General features: G+C 42.1%; 1 protein-coding gene across 1 annotated transcript; it reads left to right on the top strand.

Annotated features, from left to right (window-relative positions):
• Positions 1 to 3,375: 3,375 nt before the first annotated feature.
• Positions 3,376 to 6,843, top strand: LOC123049237 (uncharacterized). Its single transcript, XM_044472189.1, has 6 exons — positions 3,376 to 3,781; positions 4,248 to 4,332; positions 5,764 to 5,830; positions 5,928 to 6,050; positions 6,132 to 6,310; positions 6,397 to 6,843. Exons 2-5 carry the CDS (start codon positions 4,267 to 4,269, stop codon positions 6,224 to 6,226), a joined length of 351 nt encoding a protein of 116 aa, XP_044328124.1. The 5' UTR covers positions 3,376 to 3,781; positions 4,248 to 4,266; the 3' UTR covers positions 6,227 to 6,310; positions 6,397 to 6,843.
• Positions 6,844 to 13,633: the final 6,790 nt, after the last annotated feature.

Genomic DNA, 13,633 nt, shown 5'->3' with positions numbered 1-13,633 from the left:
ATCGTGATTGGAATTATATATTTTTACCTCGTGAAGGAGATAGTATCGCTCAAGCTTGGGGTATGCTTAAGTACATGATGCACACATGCCCCAATCATGAGCTCTCTAGAGAAATCATTATTCAGAATTTTTATGCTCGACTTTCTCATAATGGTCGATCCATGCTCGATTCTTCTTCTACTGGTTCTTTTATGAAGAAAACTATTGAATTCAAGTGGAATCTTTTGGAAAGAATTAAATGCAACTCTGAAGACTGGGAGTTCGACAAAGGTAAAGATTCAAGTATAAATCTTGAGATTGATTGTGTTAAATCTTTTATGAAACCGATGCTTTTTATAAGTTTAGTGCTAAATATGGACTTGACTCTGAGAGAGTAGCTACATTTTGTGAATATAGAGGAACCCATTATAGTTAAAGATGAAACTGCCATTTACAATGTTGATCCTGTTGTGCTACTGCTTATATTGAGAAACCTCCTTTTCCCGTTAGGATCAAGGAACATGCTAAAGCTACAACCGTGCTTAATAAAACTAATATTAGAGCACCTAGACACTCTGAACAAATTAAGGTTGAACCTAATATTGCAATGTTGAAAGATGTCTTGTTGATAATATTGATGGACATGTTATTTATTTTTGCGATGATGTTGCTAGAAATTGCCAAACCCGTTAGAAATGAACACGATAAGGTAGATAAGAATAAACCCGTAGTGGGCATGCGTGTTGTTTCTGTTAAGATTGGAGATCATTGTTATCATGGTTTATGTGATATGGGTGCTAGTGTCAGTGCTATTCCGTTTACTCTATATCAAGAAATTATGAATGATATTGCACCTGCTGAGATTGAAGTTATTGATGTCACTATTAAGCTAGCAAATAGAGATACTATTAGACCACTTGGGATTGTTCAAGATGTTGAAGTCCTGTGTGGTAAGATCAAATACCCTACTGGTTTCTTAATACTTGGTTCACAACAGGATAATTTTTGTCCCATTATATTTGGTAGACCTTTCTTGAATACTGTTAATGCTGAAATTGATTGTGTTAAAGAGAAGGTTAGAGTTAACTTTGGTGATGTATCTCATGGGTTCAATTTCTCTAAGTTTAATAGCAACCACATGAAAAGAATTGTCTTGTAAAGATGAAGTTATTGGTCTTGCTTCTATTGTTGTTCCTCCTACCAACCCTTTAGAACAATATTTGCCAGACCATGAAAATGATATGCATATGAATGAAAGGAATGAAATAAATATTTTCCAAACAAGTACATATCCTTAAACATAATTGGCCTATTGAAACTCTTGGGGACCCTCTTCCAACTAAGAGTGATCCCGTGTTTGAATTGAAACAATTACCTGATATATTGAAATATGCTTATCTTGATGAAAAGAAGACATATCTTGTTATTATTAGTACTAACCTCTGAGAGCATGAAGAAAAGAGATTAAAAAATCTGAAGAAGCACCCTACTGCTATTGGATATACTCTCGATGATCTTAAGGGCATTAGTCCCACTCTATGTCAACACAAGATTAATATGGAGCCTGATGCTAAGATAGTTGTTAATCATCAATGATGATTAAATCCTAAGATGAAGGATGTGGTAAGAACTGAAAGATTAAAGCTTCTGGAAGCAAGTATAATCTATCCCATAGTTGATAGTATATGGGCAAGTCATGTTCATTATGTCCCTAAGAAAGGAGGCATCACCGTTGTTCCTAATGATAAAAATGAACTTATCCCGCAAAGAATTTTAACTGGTTATAGGATGGTAATTGATTTCAGGAAATTAAACAAAGCCACTAGAAAAGATCATTACCCCTTGCCTTTTGTCGGTCAAATGTTAGAAAGATTGTCTAGGCATACACACTTTTGTTTTGTTGATGGATATTCTGGTTTTTCTCAAATACCTGTGTCAAAAGAAGATCAAGAGAAAACTACACTCACTTGTCCTTTTGGAACTTATGCTTATAGATGTATGCCTTTCGGTTTATGCAATGCACTTGCTACCTTTCAAAGATGTATGACAACTATATTCTCTAATTTTTGTGAAAATATTGTTGAGGTATTCATGAATGATTTTTCTGTGTAGGTGACTTATTCTGATGATTGCTTAAGCAACCTTGATCGAGTTTTGCATAGATGTGAAGAAGCTAATCATGTCTTGAATTGGGAGAAGTGCCACTTTTATGGTAAATGAAGGTATTGTCCTTGGGCATAAATTTTTTGAATGAGGTATTGAGGTAGATAAAGCTTAAGTTGATGCAATTGAGAAAATGCCATGTCCTAAAGATATAAAAGGTATAAGAAGTTTTCTTGGTGATGCTGGTTTCTATAGAAGGTTTATTAAATACTTCTCTAAAATTTCTAGGCCTCTTACTAATCTTTTGCAAAAATATGTTCCATTTGTTTTTGATGATGATTACATAGAAGCCTTTGAAATACTTAAGAAAGCCCTGACCCCTACACCTATTGTTCAACCACCTGATTGGAACTTGCCTTTTTAAATTATGTGTGATGCTAGTGACTATGTTGTTGGTGCTGTTCTAGGACAAAGAGTTGATAAGAAATTGAATGTTATTCATTATGCTAGTAAAAATCTAGACAGTGCTCAAAGAAATTATGCTACTACTGAGAAAGAATTTTTAGCAGTTGTGTTTGCATGTGATAAATTCAGATCTTATATTGTTGATTCTAAAGTAATTGTTCACACCGATCATGCTGCTATTAAATATCTTGTGGAAAAGAAAGATCCTAAACCTAGACTCATTAGGTGGGTTCTTTTGCTACAAGAATTTGATTTGCATATTATTGATAGAAAGGGAGCTGAGAATCCCGTAGCTGATAATTTATCTCGAATGGAAAATGTTCTTGATGACCCACTACCTATTGATGATAGTTTTCCTGATGAACAATTAGCTGTTATAAATGCTTCTCGTAATACTCCTTGGTATGCAGACGATGCTAAGTACATTGTTGCTAAATACATACCACCTAGTTTCACATACCAACAAAAGAAAAAGTTCTTCTTTGATTTAAGACATTACTTTTGGGATGACACACATGGAACATATAAACAACGCTAGCCTACCCGGCCATATAGAGCACTTGCGATCGCTAAGCCAGCCGGATCGTTCGATTGTTTTACTATTCCTCCACTTTTACTGCTAGCAGTTTCTTACCCGTCCGATCTTTTAATCCATGTGTCACGTTTGTACATGCTAAAGAAGCGGATGACAGGTGGGCCGCGCTATGTGTGGGCCTAATGGAATGAGGTGGGGTTTGCTGTTCGATTCGGTGCAGCAGATTGATTTACTGGCAGGTGAAAACCTAACGCACGCACGCGACCTCCTCCCTTCTCTTCCCAGCTCCTCGACCTCCCTCCCAGCCGCCGACTACTCCTCCTCTTCCTCCTCCTCCCCTTTCTTTCACGTGACTCCACCATCGATCCCCACGCTAGCCCTTCGATGGATCTGGGGTTGGGGCGCTCAAGGATGGAGGTGCTCATGGTGGAGGGAGCGAAGGACGGCCCGCAGGCGAGCTCGAGATGGAGGCGGCCCCGTGGGAGAGGCAGTGAGTCCGGAAGCAAGGGCACGGAGGTCAACAACGAGTGCTCGGGAGAGGAGAGGAAGGCGGCACTCCAGGCAGTGGTGTTGGGCAGAGAAAGATGCTGGCGGCGGAAGGAGCAGCTCGTCTCTTCCCCTCGTCTCACCTCATGGATGAAGGCGCCGGTTCCAGGAGCTCCATGATTGGAAAACGTCTTCCTTCAGAATTTTGCCAAGGTGCTCCTCTCTCTTTGCTTCTTCTCTCTTCTCTGTACTTTGTTTGGGCAGTATTTGCCATGTCCCCTGTCATGTTTTATGATGTGTTCATGAGCTAATTTGTTCTTATGGTGGTTCCATCTTTATTTCTATCTCACATGATTTTGCTGCAACGAATTTGTTAATGAAATTCTGCTTAAGAGCTTTGACCTGGCCAGTGATCTTGTCTCACATTACAGTTTTGGAATTTGTCAACGAAAGTCTTCTCCGTTTCGGGGAGGAGATCGAACACACTTGTTCTATTGATCTAGAGGGTACATATACAAAGGGAACAGAGGGCGTCTGGGCCATGATGGTGATCGTGGGCAGCCATGTTTGAGAGGTGGAGGGACGTGTGTGTGCATAGGGGAAAACTGCACACACGTACACTGTACTGGCCTACTCAGCAGACTACATACAATACTCACACACACACGTATACATGTAGGTTATCACACCCCGCAGTCATGACGTCGCGCGGAGCGACGCAGAGACTGGAACGGAAGTCATGGAAGACGTCGGCCAGCAATCAGGTAAACCTTTTGTTTGGACTATTTGTCAATAGAATATTTGAAGCACTTGACTAGACGTTGTATACCAAGTAGTTCATCAATTGTCTTGCTGGCCTGCAGTGTTCGCCATCATGTAATTTTAGAACAAAATTCAGAGAAAACTTACTGCATGTTATGCGTGAGCCATTGAGGAGTTCTGATAGTATGTACATTCTAATGTTTTTGGTACGGAATATTGATTTTACTAAGTCTTCGTCTGTTAATTTTTGCAAATTTCAGCATGAATACGCATTCATACTCATTGTTGTCTACACATATATTCATGTTCCTACATGTGCAGTATGCAATCATGTTCTTTTCTTGCGATGCTTTTGACCTGTTAATCTTTCATTTGAAAGATAATCACCAAGCGAAATTAATTGAGACTATTATCAAAAATCCTCATTTTGGAGAAGGGTTAAGCAATTGGTCCGGACAAGATGTAATATCCGCAGGCATGAGTTAACTGCATATTGGAATGTAAATCCCATAAATGGCAGCTACTTTGCGTCAACAACTAGATAGGTTCACAGTTGGAGTAGCATACATTTTAGTGATTTTATTTCAGGCTGCAACTGAGCCAACTTCCCAGTGAATACTACTCTTGCTTTGACAGCTCACTGATTTTATTAGGAAACCGTATCTGTTAATATTTTCTTGTCAAATTCACAACTGCTTATAATAATCAAACTATATAGTGATGTTGAGAGATTAACCACGGCAAATGAGCCAACTTCCCAATGAGTAGGCCTTCATAGGATCCTTCAGTAGTTGGCTTAATCACTGGGTGCATAGGTGATTACCTTATGTGTGGTTTCTTTATGAAAATAAATTATTTGTTAATCACCACGGGTTATTGGGTATCTGAGTCTGCAATTGGATGCAATAGTAGAGAGGTTTCCGTTTGCATAATAAAGCAAGTTCATATACTTTGTTGCCACTGCGAGCATAGAAAAGTAGTTTATGCTGTATTGCTGGGATGAATCTGTCTTGTACGTCGTTTTGGTCTTATATAGTCACTGTCGAGATATTCGTGGTGCTTGATTCTTCCTATGTATTTCTTTTCTTTTTCACGATTTCATATGTATCTATTGTATAATCTGAACCTAATTGACATGTGCACTGATGAAGCACATGGGGTGTAGATGAGGATGAAATGAGCTAGGAGGAATATTGCTGGTGAAAAAAGGCCTCCCAGGCGGTCCTCACGAAAATTTACTCCGTCATCCGATTTGGTTAAACAATCCTATATTGACCCCTAGCTGCCTCAACTGGTGGATTCCACTAGCTTCCCAATGACCAATAATAATCAGTCTCACTATATCAAGAGTTTAAGACACATGCATCACTGTTAGACATCCCAACTGAAACCACATGTAGATAAGTCAGCTTAATTACTCTACTACTTTCCAGATGGCATCAGTTAAACAAGAGGAGGCAAACACAACCAGTGATATCAGCGGTAGCCAAATTACCCATGGTAATGCTCAAAAACATACTTATGATGACTATTTTGACTTAGGTTTCAAATCATAGACATTATTTCTACTTACCATGATCTTAATTATTCATCACAGACGAACTGTGTCGGAAGCACAACAAGCCATTCGAGTATATTCATTGCCCACACGAAGCAAGCTCAACCCGAAAGTTCAAAGGCAAGAAAATCCATCTAAAGCCTGGAAAGTACATTCTCTGTGGTAAGAGCTACATTACTCTTGTCATTCCAACAACTCTCACAACAACTGCTACATGGTATAACTTTGTATAATTTAACATAGGTGAGCCTGGCATCGACCACTTAGATGAGTTTAGTCGCCACATTGTGTGGGGCAACACAGTTAAGCTCTACAATCATAATGTTCTTAGACTGTGAAAGATCATCCACAACATCACCACGCCTGATCGCTACTATGTGTGCCACATGACAGAAACATCTGCAACAGATAGCAAAAGAATGGTAATCCTTTGCAATTGCTATGTTCTGTTTCATACAGTGACATGGTATAAAATGATATACTAACTAACCTTTACTGTTATTTTCAGTACTTTACGGTTCCCTTTTCTATGGGTTCCCTTTTCTATGGGTTCCCTTTTCCCACACATGGATGGTGATCAGGGTGAACTGCCAAGCACTATTGGAGATGGAACTATTGCTGTCACATCCCGCTTTATCAAGGGTGTTGACAAAAGGGCCACCATCACTAGAGGCTGGAGCGACTTCTTCCATCGGGCACACATGAACAAAGGGCAAGCATATGCTTTTGCCTTCAAATGCACTTCCAAGGGACTGCGCCTGATCGTATACTCAATATAAGCAAGTTGCAAGAGCCCCTTGTTATATTACTTAGCATTAGTATAGATGCCTACCAAGACTTCTATGTTTATCATCCTTTTGGATCTTATGTAATCACCTAAGACAATCATGTGTGTTTAACTATCGGTTATTTGTTGCTTAGACTGTTGTGTGGTATGCTTTTCAAACAACCATGATGAAAGAAATATATGCTTTTGCCTTGAAGTGCACGTTCAAAGGCCTCTGCATGATTATCTATCCAATCTAAGCAGATCACAAGAGTCCTTTGCTACATGACTTAGTATTATTTTGGATCTTATGTAAAACATGTATCATCATCAATCCGTACTTATTTTCATATGTTTTATTTTGTGTTTACATATTTTAATGCACACTCATTCAATACCTGGCTTGCATTTGGCCTTTGCGCCATCGACGCAACGGGTCATCTTGTCTTTATAAAGAAGGAGTAGATGGTATTATTAGGACCTTGTTGACCTGAGCATGAATAGGAACAAGTCCTACGGGAGTGTCATTCCGAGGCATACAGAGGACACCATGTTGGAGACAGAATCACACATAAGGTATTACAATCTGGTTTCTACTGGCCTACTCTCTTCAAGGATGCACGTAAGTTTGTCCTTTCTTGTGATGAATGTCAAAAAATTGGTAATATTAGCACACGTCAGGAAATGCCTATGAATTATTCACTTGTTATTAAACCATTTGATGTTTGGGGATTTGATTATATGGGACCTTTTCCTTCCTCTAATGGGTATACACATATTCTAGTTGTTGTTGATTACGTTACTAAGTGGGTAGAATCTATTCCAACTAGTAGTGATGATCATAACACATCTATTAAAATGCTTAAAGAAGTTATTTTCCCGAGATTTGGAGTCCCTAGATATTTAATGACTCATGGCGGTTCACATTTTATTCATGGTGCATTCCGTAAACTCCTTGCCAAATATGATGGCAACCATAGAATTGCATCACCATATCATCCTCAGTCGAGTGGTCAAGTTGAATTGAGCAATAGAGAAATAAAGTTGATTTTGCAAAAGACCGTTAATATACCTAGAAAGAATTGGTATAAGAAACTGGATGATGCTTTGTGGGCATACATAACTTCTTATAAAAATCCTATGGGTATGTCCCCTTATAAAATGGTATATGGGAAAGCATGTCACTTACCTCTTGAGTTAGAACATAAAGCTTATTGGGAAATTAAAGAACTAAATAATGATTTCAAACTTGCGAGTGGAAAGAGGTTATTTAATATTGGTTCTCTAGATGAATGGAGGACACAAGCTTATGAAAATGCCAAGTTGTTTAAAGAAAAAGTTAAAAGATGGCATGATAAAAGAATCAAGAAATGGGAATTCAAGGTAGGTGATCAAGTTTTATTATACAACTGTCGTTTAAGATTCTTTGCAGGAAAGCTTCTCTCCAAATGGAAAGGACCATATATCGTTGAAGTAGTTTATCGCTCCAGAGCTATCAAGATAAACAATGCCGAAGGCACTAATCCGAGGGTGGTTAATGGGCAAAGAATTAAACAGTATATCTCAGGTGCAGCCGTTAATGTTGAAACCAATATTATTCAAACTATGACACCAGAAGATCACATAAGGGAAACCTTCTCGAACGCTCTACAACCCTAAAAAGGGGTAGGTATGTGGTACGGTAAGTCAACCGACCCCAAAAGTTCCATAAAAGTACTTCCTGTCCGTTTTGGAATATTTAAAAAATTAGGAAAATAATAAAACAGCCCAAAAAGTGCACGAGGGAGCGACAAGCCCGACGGACGCGCCCTACCCCCTGGGCGCGCCTCCCAGGCTTGTGGCCCCCTCGTGGACTTTCTCGACTCCACTTTTCTTCCATATTACTTGTCTTGAACGAAAAAAATTCATTATATATACTTCCTGATGTTTTGACCACCACACCGCAAGATTCTCCTATATTCTTGTTTCGTCCTATTTTTCGGACAGATCTAGATCACCATGGCGCCTCTAAGCTCGTCCAAGGACAAGTTCTTTGAGAAGGTCATCAACCCTTATCTTCCAGAGGTGATGAAACACCCTCAGGAGATCGAGATGCATGAGGGAGTACTTCACATCCGGGATGTTCAATGGCCTAAGAAGACCGGAAGCGAGAAGGCCAGGCTGGTAGCGGTGGAGCAGGAGATGTTAAAGTGCCAGGGGATGGTGGAGCGTGGACTCATCGCTAGCCACTCCATGATCACGAAATTCAACCGTGAGCACAAGTTGGCCAGGCAGGAGGAGATCGGAGACACCATCTTCAAGCTCAATGACAGGATCGCTTTCCTTCTGGCCCAAATCTATGATTTCCAAAATTAGAACTTTGAGTGTGAAGCCAGGTTTAAAGGTATGAGTTTAGTTGCAAATTTCAGGACCCCGAAGACACGTTCATCTTTTTATGATTGGGAGCCTATGCCTTGGAAGTCGGAGGACAAGCCTACACCTTCATCATCACCACCATCACCAAAGAAGGAGACTTGAGTACACAGGTATGGGTACTCCCCTTGGCTTGTGCCAAGCTTGCGGGAGGTTCCCCGGTATCGTATCACCACCACTCTTATCATCATTCCCTATCTTAGTTTGATCCTTAGTTATTTCGTGATTTAGAAGAATGAAGTTTTAGTTTGATCTCTTTTCGAGTGCTTGATTAGTGGTCTATCTATCTATGTAATCGTGCGCGAGATATATAATAAAGAGTAGTTTGAGTTTTGCTTTGCTTTTTGTTTAGATCTTAGCAATTAAAAATAATAAAAGATCATATGCTAATCCTGTGGGGAGTAATGACTTCACATAAAAGAATTATAGTTGATAAAATTTGTTGGAAGTTGACAAGCATAACATTGGTCATTGGTGCAGTCCATGAAAAAACTAACGAAGGAAGAGAGGTCTCACATATAAATATACTATATGGATATCTTTTAAGATTGTGAGCCCCCATAAAATATTCTATATCAATTAGTTGATGTTTGACAAGGAAGACAACATAATTAGTTATGGTTGTTTAGATTCACAAAGAAGTTATATGGTTATGGATCTTCTAACATGTGGTGCTTGTCTAGGATCTTTTGCTAGCCAAAATTCGCACTAAGTAGAGATACTACTTGTGCATACACAACCCTTAAACCCAATTTTATGTCATGAGAGTCCACCATATCTATCTATGGATTGAATAAGATCCTTCAAGTAGGTTGTCCTCAGTGCACAAACCAATAAAATTGCTCCTAAATATGTTTGATCTTTTATTGTAAGGGAAAATAAGCTTTGTACGATCTTGGGATGGTGAAGAAATAAAAGCAACAGACCGCATAATAAAGGTTCCTATCACAATGGGCAATATAAAGTGACGTTCCTTTGCATGAGTTCCATGTTGTGGGTACAGTGTGCTAACCTATGCAGGGTCTACAAACTATCGATAGCCGCGTCCTCGATTATGGACACAGTTTGTTGTAGGTCACAACGTTCGATCAACACACACGATGACGGAATGACTTATATTTATATGTGAGCAAGTAACAGTTTGGCAGGATGCCGTTGATGATATTGGGATGATCTGTAGGATGATCATCAGATTGTGATGTGATCACGCAGTGATCACGAGGATATATTGATCACGAGGTTATCGAGAGGATATGTTGCCTGGCCGTATAGCCAAGAGTGAGATGATCCATGTGACCCAAGAAGATGGTTCATCTGTAATTCTAGCATTACCATATCATCATTAATAGTACTTCCACATCATAGTAGTTGTTCATAACTTAACCTATTAATGCTATGTTGTTGTCTTGCCTTGATGCTTTTGGTTGTTGTGAGCTTGTGAGTACATTCCAAGTAATCACCTGGCATGTCATGCTTGATTGCAGGTGATGTCGTGATTGATTGTTTGTCAAGGATCTCGAGTCTACAAGCTAGGTCATGTCCTAGCCAGAGTCCCTGCGGAGTGGAGTCCATCACCCTCGTCGTTGTTCCTCTGCTATAAGATGTTCCGCTACTAGCATAGAGCTACCTTAGCAGGCGTAGTTTCACCGAGCCGATGTAATCCTTTGTAATATCCGAACCCTTATACTCATATTATTTTTAATAAAGAGTTGATTTGTTCTATGCCAAGCGGTGTTGTATTCCAGAAGACTTGATCTCTGGGCTGGAATACGGGGTGTTCCGGTTCCTCTGAGCCGGGGTGCCAGAAGCTGTGGTATCAGAGAGGGTCTGCTGTTGGACGCCCTAGTCAGCACGAGCATTAGGAACCGGTAGTATAGAGTCTAGCCAGTTTGCTGCATTTGGTTGGTGCATTTGTTTGTTGCATAACATGCATATAGATTTATTATCTTATCGCTAACGGTTGATCTTGTGAGTGTAGATGGCATTGGTTTCGATCCACTACAACCCGCCCCTGCATTCCCCCTAGTTTTGCATACCTGTTCTTCGGGGTTTGGCGTCATCTCTGTCCTAGCGGAGTGACGCCGAGTGTTTGTGGGATCAGTGCTCAGGTGTCATGCCATTATATCTTTTATCCAGCCACACCTATCATTTCAGTGGTAGACACGCTTCTATCCCAGATCATGCCTTTTGTCTTGTCGTTTTGGCAACCCTTACTGATCTTCGTTATGAGAAAAGGGCAATACCGGTAGACCTAGCTTTCCACCACTATCCTTGTCGGGACACCGATCCCAAGTCACACCGATCTAGCATGTAGCACATCATATCACTTTGCGGCCTCACGCACTGTAACCCACAGCTGTCGCCTTTACCATGGCCGGGACCGTTTGCGTGTTTTGGCTCACATATATGATTATGTCGCTAGCATCCATATGACAGAGAACCCGGGTCAACATGACTAGTCATAAACCAAGGTGGCACAAACAACAGGGACAAGCATACGTAACCAAGTATCGGTGTATAAAACATGGGTGTTTTACACCGTGACTTATGCACAGACAAGTAGTAGTTCCCTAGCCGGCCGAAGAGCTTTTACCAATGGTTGACAAGACCAAGGTCGACTAGCTTAGAAGAATACTTTCAAGCCAAAGGATGCTGCTCTTTGAGGAACAAGGAGCGCATCAAGAAGACCTAGACTCAAGGCTAAGATGGCCTACTTAGCTGAGGAGAAGAACAAGACAAGATGCTAGAAGCAGCCCTTGCCGGCAAGGCGATGGCCCGGCAAGGTCCGTGGTCGGCAAGCTCTTGCCAGCTACCAGCACTCCACCTCATCGATTAGTTAGTCACTAATCGGTGAGGTGTTGAGCCTGCAGGTGGTTTGGTGGGATCTGTCGGGCACGTGGCAGCTCGCTGGAAGCGAAATTCTTTTGATGACACCCGTCCCATAGGCGTGTCAAGATAATAGGAGGCTGCTAGGCAAGTGGTGCACCAACCTTGCCAGGGCTCCTCCTCCTCATGACACATAACAGAGCATTAAATGCTTTTGTCCTAGCCTGACAGAGTTAGGTATGATAGCACTGTTTACAGTCTAATCAACATGTAATTACCTTTTTTCCACAATAGTGACCCCTTGAGCAATAAAAGGAGGGCCATGGCAACCTTTACGAGGGTTGGAACCCATTCCAACTCCACGCCTGGGGGAAAGCGCTCCTTGTACTTGTGCACCCACATTCTCAATACACCAAGGCAGGAGTAGGGTGTTACACCTCAAAGATGGCCCAAACCTGGGCAAAGATCCCTGCACTCTCTATTAGTCCTGCTTTTTGCGTTCTATGCATTCCCTTAGCTGAACCACAAAGGGGCTGGATCACCCCATAGATAGTCATTCCACACTGACATCTTTGGCGCACCAGGTAGGGGGATCATTGGCGTGAACCTGGATTAGCACACAACACGTCAATTTCATCAAGTTTCGTCACCATTCTCATCATCCATCGTGCCCACGAAGAAGGATTCCATAGCGACGAAACCTTCCACATCCAAGCTTCCATCACACATGTCCGCGGGCGGCACAGGTAGCGCCACCGTCATGGATAGTGCGAACGCTGCGGTAGGCACGACCAGCGCGGGCGGCGCGGGTGCTGTGCCCACTGCGGCAGGAACGAGTGGTGGAGGCACTGGAAGTAGTCACCTTCCACGATCCTCTGGCAAGCACATCAACAATGGCGCGGGTGGCGGGCACGCAGCTCCCGCTTCCTCAGCGCACGGGCGATCGCAACCACTAGAGCAATACCGTCCGGTCGGGCGCAAGCTGGGATCCTCCCGCTGCAGCGACTCTGACGGTGGCGATGGAAACGAATCGAAGCACACGCCATGTCCATCGCGAGATGGACATGACGTGGCTCCAAGCGGCGTTGTTGATCAAACACAACAACGCCCGCACGGCAAGACGCCCGTCGATCAGGCTCAAGATATTCAGGCGCCACTTCCGCCATGCCAAACTGGTGTTACTACCGCGGTACGATGACAAGATCGTAACGACGCTCCTGCTGGCTCTGCCAGGAGTCGAGCGACATCGCCTTCTTTGCTCTCCAACATGCCTTCGACGGAAACGGAGGCAATGGCACGAGCCCAAATGCCGTTCCTCCGACATTAGACAAGATGGATGAGTGGAGGGCCACCATACAAAGTTTAATTGGTTTTGCAGAAGCAAAGAAATCCCAGCTGGCGGAACCCTCATGGCGCCGGCGAACAACACTGGTAGCTCAGACTGATGGCCATGTTGTAGGTGGTGCACCAACGGTGCAATCGCCTCCACGGCAACAACCCCACCAGCAGCGTCAGCAACCGCATTGAACCCAAGGAACTGCTGAGCCCGATGAAGCGTCGATGGCTTCTTCAGTTCTGTGGACATGGCAAGATCAGCGACAGGTGCTGCTGGGTAGGCGAGCAGAAGATGCTCGTACCACCGTTCAATGGCACTAGGAGGCATGCCGTCAATCTAACGAGCGCAATGGTCCAGTCGTCGATAAGACAACACCCATTATTGGCAGGTATCTACCTTACGAGG

Source organism: Triticum aestivum, chromosome 2D (assembly GCF_018294505.1).
Source record: "Triticum aestivum cultivar Chinese Spring chromosome 2D, IWGSC CS RefSeq v2.1, whole genome shotgun sequence".
Taxonomy (NCBI): Eukaryota; Viridiplantae; Streptophyta; class Magnoliopsida; order Poales; family Poaceae; genus Triticum; species Triticum aestivum.
This window is presented reverse-complemented; position numbering and strand designations above follow the sequence as displayed.

Coding starts and splice junctions, on each gene's coding strand:
- LOC123049237 (XM_044472189.1), top strand. CDS start 4,267: ATGACGTCGCGCGGAGCGACGCAGAGACTGGAACGGAAGTCATGGAAG. Junction 5,831..5,927: donor CGGTAGCCAAATTACCCATG/GTAATGCTCAAA, acceptor TATTCATCACAG/ACGAACTGTGTCGGAAGCAC. Junction 6,051..6,131: donor TGGAAAGTACATTCTCTGTG/GTAAGAGCTACA, acceptor AATTTAACATAG/GTGAGCCTGGCATCGACCAC.